The sequence below is a fragment of the Zophobas morio genome, unplaced genomic scaffold (genome assembly GCF_036711695.1).
Source record: "Zophobas morio isolate AGI-343-1 ecotype UQ-CSIRO unplaced genomic scaffold, CSIRO_AGI_Zmor_V1 ptg000058l, whole genome shotgun sequence".
Taxonomy (NCBI): domain Eukaryota; kingdom Metazoa; phylum Arthropoda; class Insecta; order Coleoptera; family Tenebrionidae; genus Zophobas; species Zophobas morio.
Window position 1 is genome coordinate 5,208,438 of NW_026972163.1, and position 20,565 is coordinate 5,229,002.

Here is a 20,565-nt window from a genome sequence, read left to right on the forward strand (position 1 = left end):
TTGTTGTATAATTTTTTCCTGGTGTTCACTTGGTAATCGACTTGGAGGTAACTCTTTAACGAAGCCTGATTTGAATGTCCGGTTACTTTCATAATTTGATTTTCGGAAACTCCAGCCTTGGCAAGGTGAGTAGCTACCGCGGCACGATTCGAGTAATTTGTCACTATTATTCTTTTCGTGTCCATTCCTATAGCTTCTGCTGCCTGCCTTGTCCACTTCGAAATTTGATTTCTTCCTAATGGACAATAGGTAAAGATAACACATTTTTCCTTTACAAAGTGAATTATTTATATGTAACATAACCAATAGCAAAGTAGTAAGTAGGTATAACAAAGTTTATGGCTTGTTATTAAAATAAAAATTAAATGTAGCATTGTCATGCCCTTCAATATTAAAAGAAATCCCTGAATGCAAGTCTTCTTTCCAGAAATGAAACTGCTGAGAAGTGGAGGATGGGCCAGGGACAAAATCATTTGGCACAGCTTGCACACTTGCAGAACTTTTGGTAGAATCTTTTTTAGACAGCATACTTGCGATTTTAGTTGTCATCTAAGAAAGTATCTACATAGCTCTCAGCGACCGTAGTCGATTTCCATCCTCCTAGTTTTTTTAATTAAATAATGTCTTAGCCACCATTTGCAAACAATGTTGCAGCTGTCCGCCGGAAATAATGGCCAGTGTATATATTTATGTTTAATTGTACATAACTTTCGATTCTTTTTCGGAAATTGGGAAACTGAATTATGACCATATGGCTATTTTGTCAACTTGCCATTTCTTAACTGCCAGAAAAATCGATCACGCTCAACATTCTTGCGTAGATTAACGTAACATTTTAAAATTTCTATCCACTCGATATCAGTTACGAAAAATGTTCTTGGTTGGTATATTTTTGTGTCTGAAATCACAATAATTGCTCTCTGTTATTGTAGATCTACATCAGCAATTTTCATCGTAAATAGTTGGTCACTTCGGCATGCACCTGAGATACCAATAATCAAAGTAGCCTAGAATATTTAAAACTGTAATACAAGTCAAAAAATAGATACCTATGATCCATACGTTCTGTGGCAGAAACTGAAATGGAGCGTTTTTTAAAAAGTTTTCAATGTTTTCTTTTGTAAATGTGCTTGATTTTTTAGGATGATACCCTACATTCTGTTTTTTTTTAATATGCTATTAATTTAGCATATTTTGAAATGTCAACGGTGTCTTTAAAACTAGTCGTACTTTTTAGATTTAGTCGCGTCACCAAAGTACGCGACCAGGACGCTTCCTGAAGTAAAGTTTTAAGACCCTTTTTACGGCATCAGTCGCGAAAGTTTTTTCGTAACGTGCTTCACTGTTTTCAGGTGGAAATTCAATGTTATTTTTAATTACATTACAATAAATAACTTAAATGATATGAAAAATGAACTGTTTAGTATGTATGGAACATATAAATTTAATCCATTTTACGAATATTCGATAGTTCCTAGTCTGTTATTCATGGCCACATGGCGTTCCCTACAACGTGATCGGATCCAAGCAAAAGGGAAACTAAGACCGTTGACCGAAGAGCCGAAAGACCGAATGATTCATCAATAGATCCCTGAGCCTTGAATGACTATGAACGAAATGAACGACATTTGATGACCGGGTCTTCGCAGGGATCATAGAAATAATATTATATGGAAGTAACTTAGAGAGAGACACGCGTTGTCAACACAGTGGGACAGAGATAGGGCTCTCTGGGTGGCAAAACATTGACGCGAAACTGCAGAGCACCGTGTTTCTGGAGGTTTCTTTCATGCTGTCGCATGGTGTTTGAAGGTGTATTTTTGCAAATTTACGTTTTTTAGGCTCAAGTTACCTTATTTAAATGTCTACAGTCTTCTTAAGTTGTATTTTATTGTACTATTTGTTAAACATCGTGAAATCGTATTGTGCCTATAATTGCATAGAACATGCAAAGAAAGCAATCCTGTTTCATTTCGTAGGTAAATAATCACATACACAGACGAAGGATTTCGTAAATAATTTAAAAATTTTGTTAGATTCCCTAAACATTCCGAGTTACGAAAAAAAACGGATTATTGCTACAAAAAGAGGGAATTTATATCTATTGATTATTGTTTTAGTAATGTACGTGGATTTAGAAAATAGATTTTAGTAGAAAATTCCACACAATTTAATATGTTAAATTTAATTGGGCACCCTGTCACTTTTATCGAAAGTTTAATTACTTTTATTCTAAAAATTTCAGAATTATCAATGAACATACACTACAAGATTAGTTAACTTGTAGAAGATTATTGTACTAACTGAATTCGTAATATATTGTAGATTCTGTATACATTTCATTTTATTAAAAGACTATCTCCACCACTTAACATGATTTTTGTGATTTCACATTACATATAATTTTAATGTAAACTGTAAAAATATAGTTTCCATTAACAGACGTTTGTTATAATTGATTGTTTGAACAAATTCGTAAGAAAACGTATTCATTCCCGTTCAAATGAAGCGTTTCTTGCCACCCAGCACGTGATACGTGGTCAGCCGTCCTTTCCCCACTGATGCATAACCGCTCTAGCTATTTCTTTCTTATGTTGATTACACTCGCTCGCGTATGGAAACGTATACAAGGCTCCCTCCACTCCTTTATTAGATCAATGGCAGGGATCGAACGATGAACGATCCGTTCGTAGTGATGACCAACGCGCGGAATTGTATCTCATACGCTAGAACCAGTGCTGTCCCGGCGATTGTTTGATTACAAATATATTTTTCTTTTGGACTATTTCACCATAACATAACATTTCAACATCACAAATCTGTGGTCCTATGGTTGAAAAATTAAAAAGGGCATCAAGTATTATTATTTGAAGTAATATAGTAATATAGAAGTAGTTTTTACTTCCCGAGCGTAAGCAAAGGAAGTATTGTAATCGAGTCCGTCGGCCGACTCTCTACTTTTACGTTTTCTCGATCTTTCATGACCCCTAGAAGACGAAGAAATAGGTCTCCCATTTCCGTCTGTCTGTCCGTCTGTCCGTCCGTCTGTCCGTCCGTCTGTCCGTCCGTCTGTCCGTCTGTCCGTCTGCCGTCCCGGATTTTTATTAGACAGATAATCTCCGAAAGTACTCGACCGATTGTTGTGAAATTCTGTACTTATATTAAGAATATCATGTAGATGGTAAAACGCTAACCAAAATTTGTCTAATCATCCCCACCACTAATGCGATGACGTCACTTCAAAATTGTACATAGTAAATGGGTTTTCAATTGTATAAAATAACATAGTCCTACACATGTAGTTTACAACTCTGAATCGACTTTTCACCCGAAACGTCCAGATTTTTGGAAAAAAAATCAAAATCATAAAACAACATTTTGAAATTTAATTTTTAATCTGCTAACCAGAATGCTTTGAAATGTTGCAGATGTTTTAAGGCTATAAAGAGCATCATAAATCTTTAGTCAAAAAATATTTGCTTATCCCCTCCAAAAACTTGATGACGTCAGCTCAAAAGTTTGTGGAATAAATCATATCTAAAATGTACAAAATATGATGAGTCTATACTTGTGATCTATCACTCCATTCATATTTTTTGGATTTGCATATACAGGGTGACTCAAAAAAATTAATGAATGCGTAAATATATTTTATTGATTTAATCAGGAACTATAAAACCGAATGCTCTGAAATCTTGCAGATGTTTTAAGGTCATAAAGAGCATAATAAATGTTTAGTCAAAATATATTTGCTTATCCCCTCCAAAAACTTGATGACGTCAGCTCGAAAGTTTGCCGAATAAATCATATCTAAAATGTACAAAATATGATGAGCCTGTACTTGTCAATAATCACTCCATTCATATTTTTTGGATTTGCATATACAGAGTGACTCAAAAAAATTAATGAATGCGTAAATATATTTTATTGATTTAATTAGGAACTACAAAACGGAATGCTCTGACATCTTGCAGATGTTTTAAGGTTATAAAGAGCATAATAAATGTTTAGTCAAAATATATTTGCTTATCCCCTCCAAACACTTGATGACGTCAGCTCGAAAATTTGCCGAATAAATCATATCTAAAATGTACAAAATATGATCAGTCTGTACTTGTGATCTATCACTCCATTCATATTTTTTGGATTTGCATATACAGAGTGATTCAAGAAAATAAATGAAAGCGTAAATTTATTTTAATGATTTACTCAGAAACTACAAAACCGAATGCTTCGAAATCTTGAAGATATTTTAAAATTATCATAAGCATGGTAAATTTTTGATCAAAACGTATTTGGTCGTCCCCCCTAAAAAATTTATGACGTCACCACAAAATTTTGCTGAATAAATCCTATCTAAAATGTACAAAATATGGTGAGTCTCTTCTTGTGATTTATCATTCCATTCAAATTTTGTCGATTTGCATATACAGGGTGACTCAAAAAAATTAATGAATGCGTAAATTTATTTTATTGATTTAATCAGGAACTACAAAACCGAATGCTTTGAAATCTTGCAGATGTTTTAAGGTTATAAATAGCATAATAAATTTTTAGTCAAAATATATTTGGTTATCTTCTACAAAAAACTGATGACGTCAGCTCAAAAGTTTGCCGAATTAATCGTATCTAAAATGTACAAAATATGATGAGTCTGTACTTGTGATTTATCATTCCATTCATATTTTTAGATTTGCATATGCAGGGTGACTCAAAAAAATTAATGAAGGCGTGAATATATTTTATCGATTTAATCAGGAATTACAAAACCGAATGCTTTGAAATCTTGGGAATATTTTAAAGTTATTATAAGCATGGTAAACTTTTGTTCAAAATGTATTTGTTCATCCCTCCTAAAAAAATTGATGACGTCACCCTTAAATTTTGCTGAATAAATCCTATTTAAAATGCAAAAAATATGATGAGTTTGTACTTGTGATTTATCATTCCATTCATATTTTTTAGATTTTCTTAAGAGGTGGTTGAAAAAAATTAATGAAGTCAATTTATTTTATTGATTAAATTAAAGGCAACACTTATTATTAGTATTACACCCCAACCAACCCAATTTGGTAGACACAAAATTTGTTAAAGGAAAAACTCGGTTGAAACATAAGGGTAGCACGCTTATTTACATCGACTTTAACATTACAGACCTGCATTTGTTTTATGCGTTCACTTGGTTCCGCGAATGTGAAATAGACATGTTTATAATCAACCAATTGTGAATTTCACCGTCAAGAATTAAAATAAAACCCAATGTTTTATATAATAAGCGGAAGTCGAAGCAATAAAACCGATGGTCGTTTTGTTTACAGTTTCTCTGTTTGACTCTCACGTTACGCCTGTCATTTTTTTATTTTTTTTATTTTATTAATTAGGTCCCCCAACAGGCACTGAGGCCCAATTACAGGGGTACGGGACATACACGTTACACCCAGAGCCATGGCGGGAATCGAACCCACGACCCAAGGTGTAGCGGGCAAGCATGATGCTAACTAGCCCACCCCGGGTCCTCATCATCATCTTAAATTAAGAATGTTTATACATACACGATTTTCAGTTGCCTCTGATACGTATACGTGAGTAAATTGTTTCGTTATTTTATTGATTATTACAAATCAATATTCAAAACGACCCAATTCATTTTCCCGAAAATTTGAGAATATAATAATTTTATTCTTAGTATTACACTACATCTATCCCAAATGATATACGTGTCCTTGCAAAAATGTTGATGACGTCATCGCAATTTTTTTTTTAAATTCCCACTACAAAAATGTAATGAGAAACAAAACACAATAGGCATGCAGTCGTCAAGTTTCCGACAGCGAGGGAAGTACTGTCTAAACTCTTTAGACCAATTTTTTACTAGCTGTAAACACTCCTAGCGACGCACTGGCTACGACCTTGTGGACCAGATCAAGGCGTCGCGTCGCCGCTACTCGCCGTAAAACACACCTTACTTCAACTGGGGAATTGCAGCGGTGAAACAAATTCCCGCGTACTGGTGATGACCGAATCTGCCCATCCCTAGTATAGAGATATAGCCCTTCTCTTCTCTATCCAAGGTCCTGAAGTCCTGAGCCACGGATAATAAACTAACACAGTCGAAGCCTAGAGACCACAACCAATCAAAAATCAGACGGTCATATGACGTCAGCGGTAGACCGTGGGGTCTATCGCTCTCTGTTTAACGCGTTGAGCATCTGGTAAATTTCATTTTTTATAAGACGCAAACTGACAAGGTAGATAGTACCTGTTGAAATTAAATCAATTTAATATTGTGATAATCACTGATAAATGAAATTAACTCTTCTTTCTTTACACTATTATTATAGAAATACTTTTTGTAAAAATGGTTTCACCGCTGCGAGTCAATGAAAACTCATTAACATTTATTCAGAATTTATTTACTAATTTGATAAAAAAATAATATATACTTAAATACGTTCGTATTTCTCTTTAATTTATTATTGCACTCACATGTCACATGATGAATCAAACGTGTTAATATTTCTAAATTCAACCAATCAGCATAGAATTACGTGATAATTGCACATTGTGCAATTACCACTAGCAATAATTACCACTACCTATAGTTGCCAACTAAGTACAACCATCAGTTATACAGAGGTATTTTTTTAACTCTGAACATAGACCGTACATGGCATTATGTTCAATTTTAAAAAACACACATCAATACGTGTAATATTGGTTGCATAACTACGCTTTATTACAAAATACAAAATGGTGTTGCAACTTGCAAACTGTCATTGTGCTATCATTAGTATCATTCAACATTCAAGCAGACTCAAGTAAACACGATTAACGAACATGTGAAATTTATTTACTAACAGAAACAAGTACGACATTTACTTTAATAAATACTCGAAGTGACCACCTTCATTTTCTAGGCGGCATGGTAGCGGACATGCGTAATGTTGGTTGCATAGTTACCAATGCATTGATGTGTTTTTTAAAACTGAACATAAGCCATTTGCGGTCTATGTTCAGAGTTAAAAAAATGCCCTGTATGTAACTACGGCTAAAAAAAATTGGTCGAAAGTTGTTTCGACAGAACTTCCCTCGCTCCTGAAGGACAATGATAACTTTTTTTGAGTCATCCTGTATACGCAAATGCAAAAAATATTAATGGAATGATAAATCACAAGTACAGACTCATCATATTTTGTGCAATTTAGATAGGATTTATTCAGGAAAATTTTGGGGTGACGTCATCAATTTTTTAGGGAGGATGAGCAAATACATTTTGATTAAAAATTTACCATGCTTATGATAACTGTAAAACATCTACACGATTTCAAAGAATTCAGTTTTGTAGTTCCTGATTAAATCAATAAAATTCATTCATGCATTCATTAAGGTTTGTGAGTCATCCTGTATATGCGAATTCAAAAAATATGAATGGAATGATAAATCACAAGGATTGTCTCATCATACTTTGTACGTTTTAGACAAGATTTATTCGACAAACTTTTCAGCTGACGTCATGAATTTTTTGGAGGGGAGAAGTAAATATATTGTGATTAAAATTTTATCATGCTTATCATAATTGTAAACCATCTGCACGATTTCAAGGCATTCGGTTTTGTAGATTCCAAATTAAATGTCAAAATATTGTTTCCTACTTTTGATTTTTTTTTTCCCAAAAATCTGGACGTTTCGGGTAAAATCTCAATTCGGAGTCATAACTACATGTGTAAGACTATGTTATTTGATACAATTTAAAACCCAATTACTATGTACAATTTTGAAGTGACGTCATCACATTAGTGGTGGGGATGATTCGACAAATTTTGGTCAGCGTTTTACCATCTACATGATATACCTAATATAAGTACAAAATTTGACAACAATCGGCCCAGTACTTTCGGAGATTATCTGTCTAATAAAAATCCGGGATGGCAGACAGACGGAAACAGGAGACCTATTTCTTCGTCCTCTAAGGGTCATGGGTTGAGAAAATGCAAAAGTAGATAAGATAGTAAATTTGAGCAATACACAACCCTCACGTGGTCCATGACCATCGTTATCAATGGCGTGCAGCTGTCAGTGTGTGACTGGGGCTTCTAGCACATCATGTCATTGCACCTTTTTTCATCGAATCTGGATTGAATGCTCAGAAGTAGGACAATATGCTAGCTCAGCAAATACTTCCAGGGACTCGAAGGGTGCGGCATCTGCAGCAGGTCTTTTACATGCAGGACCAAATCTCCACCCATACAGCTCGCATAAATGTTGTTTATTTGAACCACCATTCTCCCGCAATGTTGGAATGGAAAGTTTGGCCTGTGCATTTGCCGGATCTAAATCCCTGGGATTTTTTCTTTGGAGATTTCTTCACGACCATCTGTATTCGAACAATACTAGCTATACAAACAAGCAATCCAGCAATATTGTCTTCAGATTTCAACTCAAATGCTAATCAACACGCGTAGGAGTTTTGAAGATCGGTTTACTTACTGTACAGCTGCTGAGAGCAGTTATTTTCCCACAATAATCATCATACTGGATAAAATATTTCAGTTTGAGTTGTTCGTTGATTTCTGAGAATAATTTCTAATTTCACTTTGAAATTTGGATTTTGCATGGTTAATCCAAAGACGCGATCGCCGAACTTCGACAATGCGACGGAACATTTCGCGACAAATCGGATCGGGCACGAATTTCAAAATACAAGCTTTAAAATATTTTTACAGTAAATGAGCGCGATGCAACGATTTGAAAAAATCCTGGCCGATAGCCCTCTGCAACCTCCACAAAGGCATCACTCAATAATAGCTTTAAAGTGATCTGGGGAGATATTATAAAATAAAAACCAATTTGCCATGTTAATTCCCTATGTCCACACTTGCATGCGGCACCCTGTATATGGATGGACAAAAGAAAATTACAACCAAAATTTTCATCAAAAAATGTAATTTTTATGTATGTTATTAATGTAAACATCAAGATAATTTATTAATTATTGGATAAACTGTACGGCGGTTGAGCTCTGGTACGAATATAATACAATCCAGACCTGGAACAATTTAATTCTTAATTAAGATGAGTCTTTTTTATCGTAAAGGTGTAAGTTTTTCTTTATAGCATGTCTTCATTAATTTAATATATAGTAATTTTCTACCCCAATTTTCTACTCGTTTTAGCTTTTCCAGGAAAAAAAATTGTTTTAATACCATCTTATAGATATTCTATATTATGGGCAGTTTTTAATTTTAAAATTTTTAATAAACAATACGCTGTTTTTGAAAGATAGAGTAATGTTTTTGTAAACAAAAGACTAATTCACCGGTCTGCAAAATTTGAATGTTAAAAACCGCTTTTTGTTGTAACAATTGTTTTGCAAATTTGTTGTATTCTTAATTACTTACGAGCACCATTTTATGCTATAATGTAAGGTTCATTTGGAAAAAAATGTGAAAAACTAAAATTTAAGAAATACACAATGTTAAAGAAAAATTAGATATTTGTTTTATATTTGCTTTTTTTTTATATATATATATGTATTAACAAAAATACTTTTGTTCACTTATTAATAAAAATCTTTGTGAAATCGTCGTTTCTTCTCAAAAGGCATGTTACTCATGTTTAAACTTTTTCTTCTAAATTTTCAATTTGACACTAATTCTTCATTTTTGACTTGCTCAACCATCTGAGGATCACTATGCAATGTACTTGAAATATATTATTGCATTTCGAACCGCTGAAAACCTACTTTTTTTTAAACTACGTAATGAAATGCTTAACTAATTTTTTTAAGGTAAGTAATTACTATCCGAAAATCCATCGCATTTATCTGTTCATTTTAAGTCAAGTTTTTCATCGAAGGCCTGTGTTATGTTCTCTAATTTTAGTCAAGCATTGGCAGCGCATTGTACTCCGCCTCTGGTGTAGATAACGCCACCGTTCGTTGTTACCTTGCGCCCCCCGACAAGGGACCTCCATTCAAAAGAAATATATAACCGGTGTACGATCGTCGATCTTCCACGCTGGCCTTCCAGTCGGCGTCCGCGAACGCCCTGATCGGCGAAGGTGAGCCCTACGTCCATCGTCTCCTTCAAATATTGTAGAACTCGTTTGGCCGCTTTCCAGTGCTCTGCACCATAGCAGTTGCTAAACTGCCCCAAATGACACACGGCAAAGGCGATGTCGGGTCTCGTGGTCGAAGACAAGTAAATGAGCGCTTTCATAAGTTCGCGATATAGAAGCGCGAAATTCTCTTGAGTCTGGTCAATTTTCTTCTCCAACTTCATTCCTGGATCATTAGGCGTCGCGACCGGCTTGCAATCGGACATGCCGAAACGCGAAAGCACGTCATTTATGTAGCCTCGCTGATGCATTGTTACCCGGTCGTCTTCCCGCTAAAAATCCACGCCCAAGCAGTGCCTCACATCCCCCAGAACCCTAATTTCGCCTGTCGTAAACCGTAGAGCAATTTCTTGAGCAAGCAAACTCTATCGCCCTTGCATAGCGCCTGGAGCAAACAGGTGGCTTTCGCTACGATCGAGGTATCTGTCTTGGCGTCGATGATGCTGCTAAGAACCTCATGGAACTCCTTCGTCGGTTCCATAAATACTTTGTCGTCTAACCCATCGTTGAAGTATGCAGTTGCGACGTCAAATTGTTTGATTGCAATGTCGTGGCGGGCGGAAGCCATTAGTCTAATGGAGCTGAAACGAGCAACAGGAGCAAATGTCTCTGTGAAATGTATACCTGGTCGCTGGCTAAAGTATTGGGCAACTAATCGAACTTGCCTTCTCTCTAAGATCCCATCTGACTTGAACTTATTTCTAAGGACTTCGCTGGGGACGTTCCACTAAAGTGAAGGTGTCATTCTTGATAGCGGACGTCAATTCGGCCGCTATGGCCCGCCGCCAGTCGCCTGCATCGAGACCGCTCAGCGTTTTCCTCACTGCAATCTCGGACCGGAAGCTTTGCTCGATAGCATCCGGGTTCGGCATTGCTTCTTGGTCGGCCACGTCGACTTGTTTTTACTCTTCTTGAGCGATCTATATCCTCGTTGCGCTTGTATACTCGCCGCCGTTGTCTGACTGCAAACACTTAACGGTCTTGTCCTTCTGGTTTTCGACGAGAGCCAAGTACTCCTGTATAGCCTGGAACACCTCGGCTTTCGAGTCAAAAACCGAGTCTCGAAACATGTGGATTTGTCGTCGATGAACTCGACGAAGTACTTCGCACCTCCCAGTGATGGCATCCTCGTTGGTCCGCATACATCGGTGTGCACCAGGTGCAGTAGCTCCGTATGGTGTCGACGACGTCATCCCTCGCGTTCGCGTGTTCCGATCGCTTGTGTAACAGTCCGAGCGAGATTTTCTTCTCACTACAACCCCAACGCGCGTCGTGCTTATGCCCACTTGCTTACATAATATAAGTCTCCGATCCTGTCCGTACACAACTGCACGTTTCTGTCCGAGTCCACGACCACCGCGTCGTCACGCCGAAATTGAACTTCTAGTCCGCGGTTCGTGACTTTGCTCGCGGACATTAAATTCGTCCTTATTTAGATTGGATACGTGGAGAGTCTCACTTATCGAAACGCTCACCGTTTCGCCGAACACGCGTGCCCCAAACTGTACTATACTTACGCCTACGCCCATTGTCGCAGTGGACGTTTCGTTCGCAAGATTTATGCCCCCTTATTTTTTACTTCCTCTTGTTAAAAGCTCATTTACTGTCGTTTGAACTAACTCGTTAAATTAGTCTTTACACGCACCCTACCTGTAAAGCGTTACCATGACAGCTTTACAAGCACCGGAATCAAACACACATTCGCTGTGTCCACCTTTTGCTTAATCTCACTAATACTAACGTTAAAATCACCTTCAAACTCTTCATCTTTATCGAATTCCATAATTAATAGAGCTCAGAAACAAAATTAAACTATTTAAATTATTAATCGAATTTACGAATTGACAGTCGCCTTATCTTCAAACAATTCAATTTTCCATAGTTACCAGAGCAAACTTTGGAAAATAACTATAATTTCTATGACTGTAATTTCAAGTAAAAATTCTAGAGATGCTAAAGTTGTTAATTTTCAGGATTTTCAGCAAGAGGAACTAAAACTTTCTACGCGGCTCGCTTGCAATTAGCCTTTACAGGGGCTCACCGGATTACAGAGCTCGCTCGCCGGTAAAGGCTAATTTACTAAACTTGCCACGTAAATAACTATAACCATGATTAAGTTCCGAATTCCTTTGCACAAGCTCACTAACGAAGATTAAAGCCTCGGTTACTTAAAGTGTACCAGTTTTCGATCGGTTGATCTCTATGAATTGGCTCGCCTTGTTACATAGATATACCAAGGCCCCTCTGTCCAGGCACCAGTTCAGACTTGAGTTAGTAATCCCTTAGCGCTGAAATACCGCCAAACAGACGTTCCTTGCGTGTTTTTCGCGCTCGCCCCTTTGTTTGCTTCAGCACTCGGATGCCTTGCGCCATAACCGTCCGCACTTGAAGCAGCGAAATTTCGAGCCCACATTATTCCATCTTCCACTTCCGCTTTCTCTTTGTCCTTTCGCCAGCCGCCATTTTTGTTGGGAACCATCGCACCGGATGTGTCGCCCCCGCCGCTCGCGCAGCTCTTCTGCGCGTCGCTGTCCTCTACATTTTTGATACGCAGCGATTCCAGCGACGGTAAATCGTCTCACGATTCAATTGCACATCGGAACACCTCGAAACTCGCGGGTAGGCTATAGATTAGCAGGATAGCCAATAGGTCGAGATTGATGTCCAAGTCGCATGTCATTTAGCTTGTCCACAGAATCAAAAAACTTACGCAGATGGTCGCGCACCGCGCACATCACCTCCATCGTCCATCTTACCCAGGATTTTTTCGCGAGTTCCTAAATTAAAAAAGGTAATTTGATCTTCGACCTCATAAAATTTACCGTCCCTTGGCCATCGCAACCAATTTACCTATATGCAATTTTCGGCGGAGGGTCAAAAACCGACTATGGAAAGCAACTCGTATGTACCCTATTTGACATTTTACAAAAAAATCAAAGCTAAGTTAATATAACGAAAAAAGGTACACGCTAAAGTTTTGAGACCATTTCTAGGCACATGCATAAATTATATATAGAACGTTGATTACTTACTTGTAAGTTTCTGCTTGTCCCATGTAAACTTCTGTTTCTTCGTGACAACGGCCGTATAAAGCTTCTTCAACAGAATTGCAGCGTTTGCTTTTAAACGCATGTTTATTTCTTATAGATTCAGCAAAGAAATAATAAGCTCTTGCATGATTGCATACCAAGCTTTCACCTACTTGCCCTAAAATCAAGAGTTCTTGTTACTGAAGCAAAAGACTGTTAAATGTGTAATAGAATATTACTAGATTAAATCTAAAACATCTCTCAATATTTGTCATAATAATAATAATTGTTAAAAACTATTAAAACACATTCTGCATGATAAACCATTGACTAGTTACTTATAGTAAACAACATTAGAAAAACTCTTAAAGCTTCCTTCTCAAAACATTTGTGTATGAGAGATCATTTTAAATGGGCGGACCCTAAATAATGAAGTTTATCTAGTACGACTGTTTAGTAACTGTTCTATTCTTTATACAAATTTTTGTAGTTAGCTATGTCCGTTATTACTCGCTTGATTGTAGCTGTTAAAAATTTTTTTTCTACTTTGCGTTAACAATGGCCTCATTATTAAACCGAAACCAGTTTAATAATGGGATCAGTTGTTAAACTGTATGACGTGCATGAAGTGGGGCCCCCTTCTTCCATTTTTTGAAGCAAACTTAGGTTAGATTGTTAGTGTTCGGTGGTTAGATGTCAAACTTTGACATTTTGAAGTTAGCCACAACGCTACAACTAACCTTTCGAATTAAAAGGCCCTAAATTATAACCTTGAATTTTTATTAATTTTTTGTTTCCGATCAGATGCAAAGTAGAAAAAATAGTATATTATAATCGTTTAATAAGACGCATTGTGGCACTTATTCCTTTGGAGCACTCCTCGCTGCGCTCGTCGTGCCCCAAACCCATGCGTGCCACAATAAGACGTCTTATTAAACTAGTATAATAATATACTATTATTTATTATTGCATTCATGACCATCAAACAACGCCATTCTTTTATGGTTACGCTTAAAAAAAAGTTTGCTTAGATTATTTCAAACGGTATTTTACGTGTTTTCTTTTCACTGTGTTTTTATGAAAGTAGAGAACGACAGTGATGATGAAATGGTCTGCACCCTATCTGAAATTAGGGAAGCTATTTGAGCTGCTACTTTATAGTTATTGCCCAAAAAATCCAAGAAAAACTATGAATCCGCTTACAGTACATTTATGGACTGAACAACTCAAAAAAACATCAGTTTCTTTTCGGAAAATAATATCTTGGCGTATTTTATTTATTTGTTAAAAAAATACAAGTCTTCTTCGCTATGGAAGATGTACTTAATGTTAAAGACAACGTTATAATTGTCCATCAGTACGTAAACATAGAAAATTACAAAAAGCTCCGTTCATTGTTGAAAAGAACATCCCATGGGTACAAACTGAAGAAAGCTGCAATCTTCACAGCGAAAGAAATAGGAAAATTTTTTGACAAAGCCCCTGATTCACTGGTCAACAGCTAAGCTTTAACTTTTGTAATACTAGTCAATTACAATTTAGTTAACGATTTTAAATACCATTATAAACGGCTAAACCAAAACTTAGCTCTCGTTTAAAAGTAATCTTATAAAATGTTATCTCTGAAAACCACAAAAATCGTACTATTAATAGGAAACTTTCTGTTAAGCTGTATTTTATTATTGTCAAGTAGGCGTTACACCAAAGCATCACTAAATGTCAAATTATTAGTGTCTTATAGAGTTCTTGAGCAAACTGTCCAGTTTTGTGTTAAAATGCCGAGAAAGTGTGTTAATAATCCCGACAATTTTTGTTTTATTTGTAGACATGTTAAACTGTTGTCCCAAAAAAGAAAAATTAATTCGAAAGTGCAGGAAATTTACATGTCTTGCTTTGGAATTGCCATGAAGCATCTTGACAAGACATGGACTCCAAATGGTTGTTGCAATTCTTGTTTTGTAAATCTATATCAATGGAAGAGAGATAAAATTCAATAATTTCCCTTTAGTACTCCCACACTGTGGCGTGAACCAAATAATCACATAGATGATCGCTACTTTTGTCTGACTACCCCCCTTAGAAGTGGCATTTCTAATAAAGAGAAGAATTCTGTTGGTTACCGTACCGTATCATGCGTCACTAGGCCTCTAATCTTCGTCAGCCTCGTCAGTTCCATCACCATCTGGAGAAGTCGAATTTGAAACCGATGATTGTGTTATAGCTAACATACAATCTTCATCTAACAAACCTGACGACGAATTTGTTTGTAATATCGAAAACTTGTCTCAGTTTGTTACTTTCGAACACGATCCAAAAGCTTAGTTGCTTATTTCAAAATAGAAGGATCTATCACAGTTTGCACCACAATTGAAGAGCTAATGGAAGAACTCAGTATTGACTACAAACCCGAAAGCTGGAGACTTTTTATAGATGCCAGCAAAATTAGCTTGAAAGCTGTCTTATTACATATTGGGAACAAATTGCCGTCTATACCGGTTGGATATGCAACAAATATGAAGGAAACATACGGCAACTTCAAAAATATTTTGGAGAGCATTAATTACGAGAAACACCAATGTCTTATATGTAGTGATTTGAAAGTAATAGAAATTTTGTTAGGTTTGTATATTTTACTCTTTATTGTTATTTTCATAAATATTTTACTTTATTCATATTCTATTAAATCTCCAGCCAGGCTATACAAAATAGTGTTGCTTTCTTTGTGAATGGGACAGCAGAAACAGAACTCTGCATTACATAAAGAAAGACTGGCCAAAACGCGAATCTTTTGAAGTAGGAATCAAAAATATTAAATACAAACCTTTGGTTGATCCGGAGAAAATCATCATACCCCCCTTACACATTAAACTGGGATTGATGAAAAATATTGTTAAGGCCATGAATAGAGACGGCGACGCATTTCTTTATCTTAGGTCAAAATTTCCTAATTTAAGTGACGCAAAAATAAGGAAGGGTATGTTTATTGGACCTCAGACAAAAAAGTTATTCAACGATCCTCAATTTGATGAAGTGTTAACTGGATTAGAGAAGAAGGCATGGAACTGTTTTAAAATGGTTGCTACAAACTTTTTGGGAAGCACTAAGGCAGAAAACTACGTTCAGTTAGTAGAAAAGATGTTGTCATCATACGAAAAATTAAAATGTAACATCTCCTTAAAAGTGCATTTTATGCATTCACACCTTGATTTTTTTTTCTAAAAATTGTGGTGACGTGAGTGACGAGCATGGTGAACGCTTCCACCAGGACATTTTGTGGATAGAAAGACGTTACCAAAGTCGATGGAACCCGGAAATGCTGGCAGAATACTATTGGAGCATCAAGCGAGAGACCTCCAATGAAATCTACAGGAGGCAACCGAAAAAACGTCGATCTTAGAAATTATAAGATTTATGCTCTTTTTTACAAACACAGAGACCAAACGGAGCCGACGATGGCTTGCAAGTTCTGTCACTACGGCACGCGTGGCATCGCACAGGGGTGTATTTAAGGCCATATGCACAAAATCTTACGTTCACTGTAATCTTACTATTTTCTACCTACGACAAACGATTTGTCGTAGAGAAAGATGAAAGTTTAAAACTGTATTTCAACAGGTGTAATAACCGTTTGGTACAACACAATTGGTTCAAGCAAATTAAAATATGACAGGAAACAAACAATCCACGTGGACTAATTTATAGCCGTGTTTACTGCTAAGATGACTAGGTTTTTCGCTCCACCTACCTCCGCAACGATGAATATACCATACCACTACTTGTGTATAGTGAAGAGAGCTTCGTTTTTATTGACGAGATTGAACTCAGAAATTAAACAGATTAATGGTACTTATATCATAACGGAAAAGATGACATTTAATATTAAATACGTCTCTCTGTGCAACGTGTGCCACAGTTACGTCAGAATTTGCAAGCCATCGTCGGGCGTCGGCTCCGTTTGAACCGGTTTTATTTTATTTTTATTCGCAAATTTCGACTATATGGACGGCTACTATATCTATGCAAGCTACTATAACAAAGCTTGTCTTGAGATACAGTCGCGGCCAGAAAATCTTGAACGTCATTTTCCTCTCATTTTGAAAATTTTGATATAGTCCATTTGCTTTATTGTCAGTTGATATTTGAAGTTTAAAAGATTTGTCACGTCGCGTCCAGTGGTAGCATGCCTGCAGCATCAAAAACAACAAAACTAAAGAATAAGGTTACAATACTTAAAGGTGTTTCACATTTTGAATTGATTTTCAAAATTTTTTGGCCGCGACTGTATATTCCTGAACGCATATAACGTCGACGCTTTCTGCATTGCCCTACCAATTCTTATTTTTTTTTTTTTTTATTTTCAACGGATTCTTGAATATAACTTTCAGCTGTCGTTGAAAATCTCCAGTGACCATATGTTTTAGTGTAGACAAATTTACACCTTCATCGACCAAAAGGGTTACGGAAGACCGCGGAAATGAGTGACCGGTAAAATTTTCCAGTTTTGGTAATTTCAGGAATGTGGCGATGTGTCTTGAGAATAAGGCTAATGTATTTTTAGCAATTGCCTGAGTTGAACATTTTCCACTATTATAGAACAAAAAAATGCGACGATGTTGTGTGTGAGGGGGACGTACTGTAGCATATTTTCTGCCATGTCTGTAAATTTTATCGTTTCCTTGTTTTTGTTGACTACGGTAAACACTCGTTCTATTTTGGTTTTTGATGTTTTGATGTTAACAATTAAAGCAGTACCAACTTCTTCCATATTTTCGACAGACAAGTTTGTCAGTTTTTCTCGCTTGCATGCCCTCGCGATACCCAAAATTAAAGTTACCCATGAGAATAGTTAAAATTTTATAAACCCGAATAGTTAAAAGTAGAGATGTACCGACTGTAGGTCTGGCCGACTAACCGACTAGCCGATTGTTCGGCCAGTAAAAACCGACTAATCGGCCGACTGTTCGGCTTTGCTAAAACAGGTTTATAAATGCGACAGACACTGTTTTTTTTTTTCTATTTCTCTAACTACCTTAAAAATTTGTTAAATTTGTTTGGATAATTTTAACATTTAATTTTTTTGGTAACTCAGTACAAAAATAAAGAATAACATAATTTAGGGCCAGTTTATATAATATTTTAACTGAGAGTAAGTTGATCGCGCATTTAACAAGGCCATTAGGGACGTCTGATTGGCGTAGAGTCGGTCACATGGTACTTTAACGCGGGGTTAAAAATTAAATCCCAATTATAGCTATTAAGATAACTAGGTATTTTATAGGTGCTTTAAAGGACGCGGTCCCAGTTTAAATCCGAGCGACCGAAGGGAGCGAGGTTTTAATGGGACCGAGTCCTTTCAGCTATAAAACACCGCGTTATCTTCAATATTTTTTCTAACACTGAAGCTTATTTGATCCGAAATGGTCTGTTATTAATATTTTATCGGGAGATTTTTAGTGAGGCAAAATGTTTCTTGAGGCTGCCGTGGGTAGTAGTCATGGTAATAGTATCAACAAATTTTGAAAAAAAATTTTGTTCGTCAAAATGTGTGAACGCCTTTCAATCGGAATATTAGAAAAAGCCAATGAATTACGCACCAAATTATTACCCGCAAAATCAAAGAACGCTTATGAGAAGGTGTACGTGGCTTTTAATCAGTGGACGTCAGAAAAAGGTGTAAAAGAAGTGACGGAAGACGTCATTCGGACTTTCCTTGATGCAAGCGTAAGTACCAGTTTTAGGCTGGGTTTATACTCATCTATCATATATCACCTATACATTTAGCATTTTTAAATTTTTTAAACAGTAGTAGCGACGATTCCAATGTAGACGTCAGCAACCAGATTAGATGTACAAAGCTGGATTCCGCGTTCGAAAGTAGCAGAGACAACCAACATCAACAACAAGAATTCACCCTTCAAGAGTAATGGAAATTTATATTTTAATAATTGTAGTTTTGTATTCAATAAATAGATGTTACGAAAAATGAAGCAGCGTACTTTAAATAGTATAAAGGACGTTACCATTGACGACGTACTTTATAATTTATAAAGAACAGTGGATTTTATAGATAACTTAATGGTCGAGTTTAAATGAATCTTAGAAACGATTTAAAATGTCAGTGTTAGAAAAAATATTTAATTGAGGTTCTGTAATCCGGGTTTAGTTGTTTTATATACTATTTTAATTTTAATAAAAAAAAAGCCGACCGATCGGCTGTTTAGCCGACCAGTCGCCGACTGCGGCCGACGATGGAAAACGGCCGAACAGTCGGCTTATCCGACCGGTCGGCCACTAGTTGGTACATCCCTAGTTAAAAGTGATATCTATTACCTTTATTGCAAAAAATTATCATAGGGAGCTTCTTGGATGAATTTCATGTGTTCTGCTGAACACTTCAGATTTCTTTGGTTTGTATCCTTCATTTTTTTGTTTAAGAAAAGCTATTAGACGATTATGTTTACTGATGTCTGTTTTTTCTTTAACTTATAAGCACACTCATATCATCGAATTATGGGACCACAAACTAGAAGACTTGTACTGTTTCGATCCTTCAGCAAAATAAGTAAGAAAATTGTTTCATATTTTTTATCTTGCAACAGTTTAACAAGTTGGTGTACGTTTTGTCATACTTCAATCTTGATTTTTGAGGAGAAGGTTCAGTGTGACCATTTTCGCTGTTCCCACTATATCTGGCGACGTAGATTGGCAGTCTTCTTTGTTGAATTCCCCAATTTCACCATTAATATTCTATTAATGTCAGGTGAAACCCGTTTTTTGCAGAATGGCTGACATTGTTTACGCCGTTTGTACCGAAAATTGTTCCATCGGTATTATGATTCTTCATAAATAAAATACAAATTCATAATTTTATTATCATGTTCGGTTGTGGTTAACGCTTCGGACTATAGCCTCTAGAAAACACTTTTTTCTAGGGGTTATACTTTGGACATGGAGTGATATGCATAAAGTTTAGTAATTACTAAATACTGAAATTTACAAGTAAATACTGACTTTCGTATGAATAATAATAAGTATAAGCTTATAAGTATTTACTTATTACTTGGTCTTGAAAAATTTTCTAGGTTTTACTTAATTTTCCAGTAAATACTTCAAGTTGCATGCATAATAACAAGTACTTACTTGTACAGTTTGGGACACGGAATTTCAAACGAGCTGTCAATCATAATGACAATAAGGTATAAGACTACAATGTTTTTAAATGTCAGAAAGTTGGTTGTCGTTTGAAATTCCGTGTCCCTAACCGTACTTGCAAGTAAGTACTTAACATTTTTCAAGCTACTTTTTAGTAGACTAGTGATTATACTAAATTGAATTCAGTCAACGTGCAGTGTGTCTTAAGAAGGTGATTGACATTTAAAGTTTAGGACAGTTTAGAATGGCGCTATTTCTTCTTCCTTTT

At 36.2% G+C, this 20,565-nt stretch overlaps 1 protein-coding gene across 1 annotated transcript in view; it reads right to left on the minus strand.

The window, feature by feature from the left end:
* Positions 1–8,985: 8,985 nt before the first annotated feature.
* Positions 8,986–20,565, minus strand: part of LOC135143243 (phospholipase A1 member A-like) — a 30,728-nt gene continuing 19,148 nt past the window's right edge. The window contains exons 6-7 of the mRNA XM_064075122.1: positions 13,149–13,323; positions 8,986–9,046 (exon numbers count right to left, since the gene is read on the minus strand). Of these exons, the coding sequence (XP_063931192.1) occupies positions 8,986–9,046; positions 13,149–13,323 (236 nt within the window). The remainder of the gene's footprint in view (positions 9,047–13,148; positions 13,324–20,565) is intronic.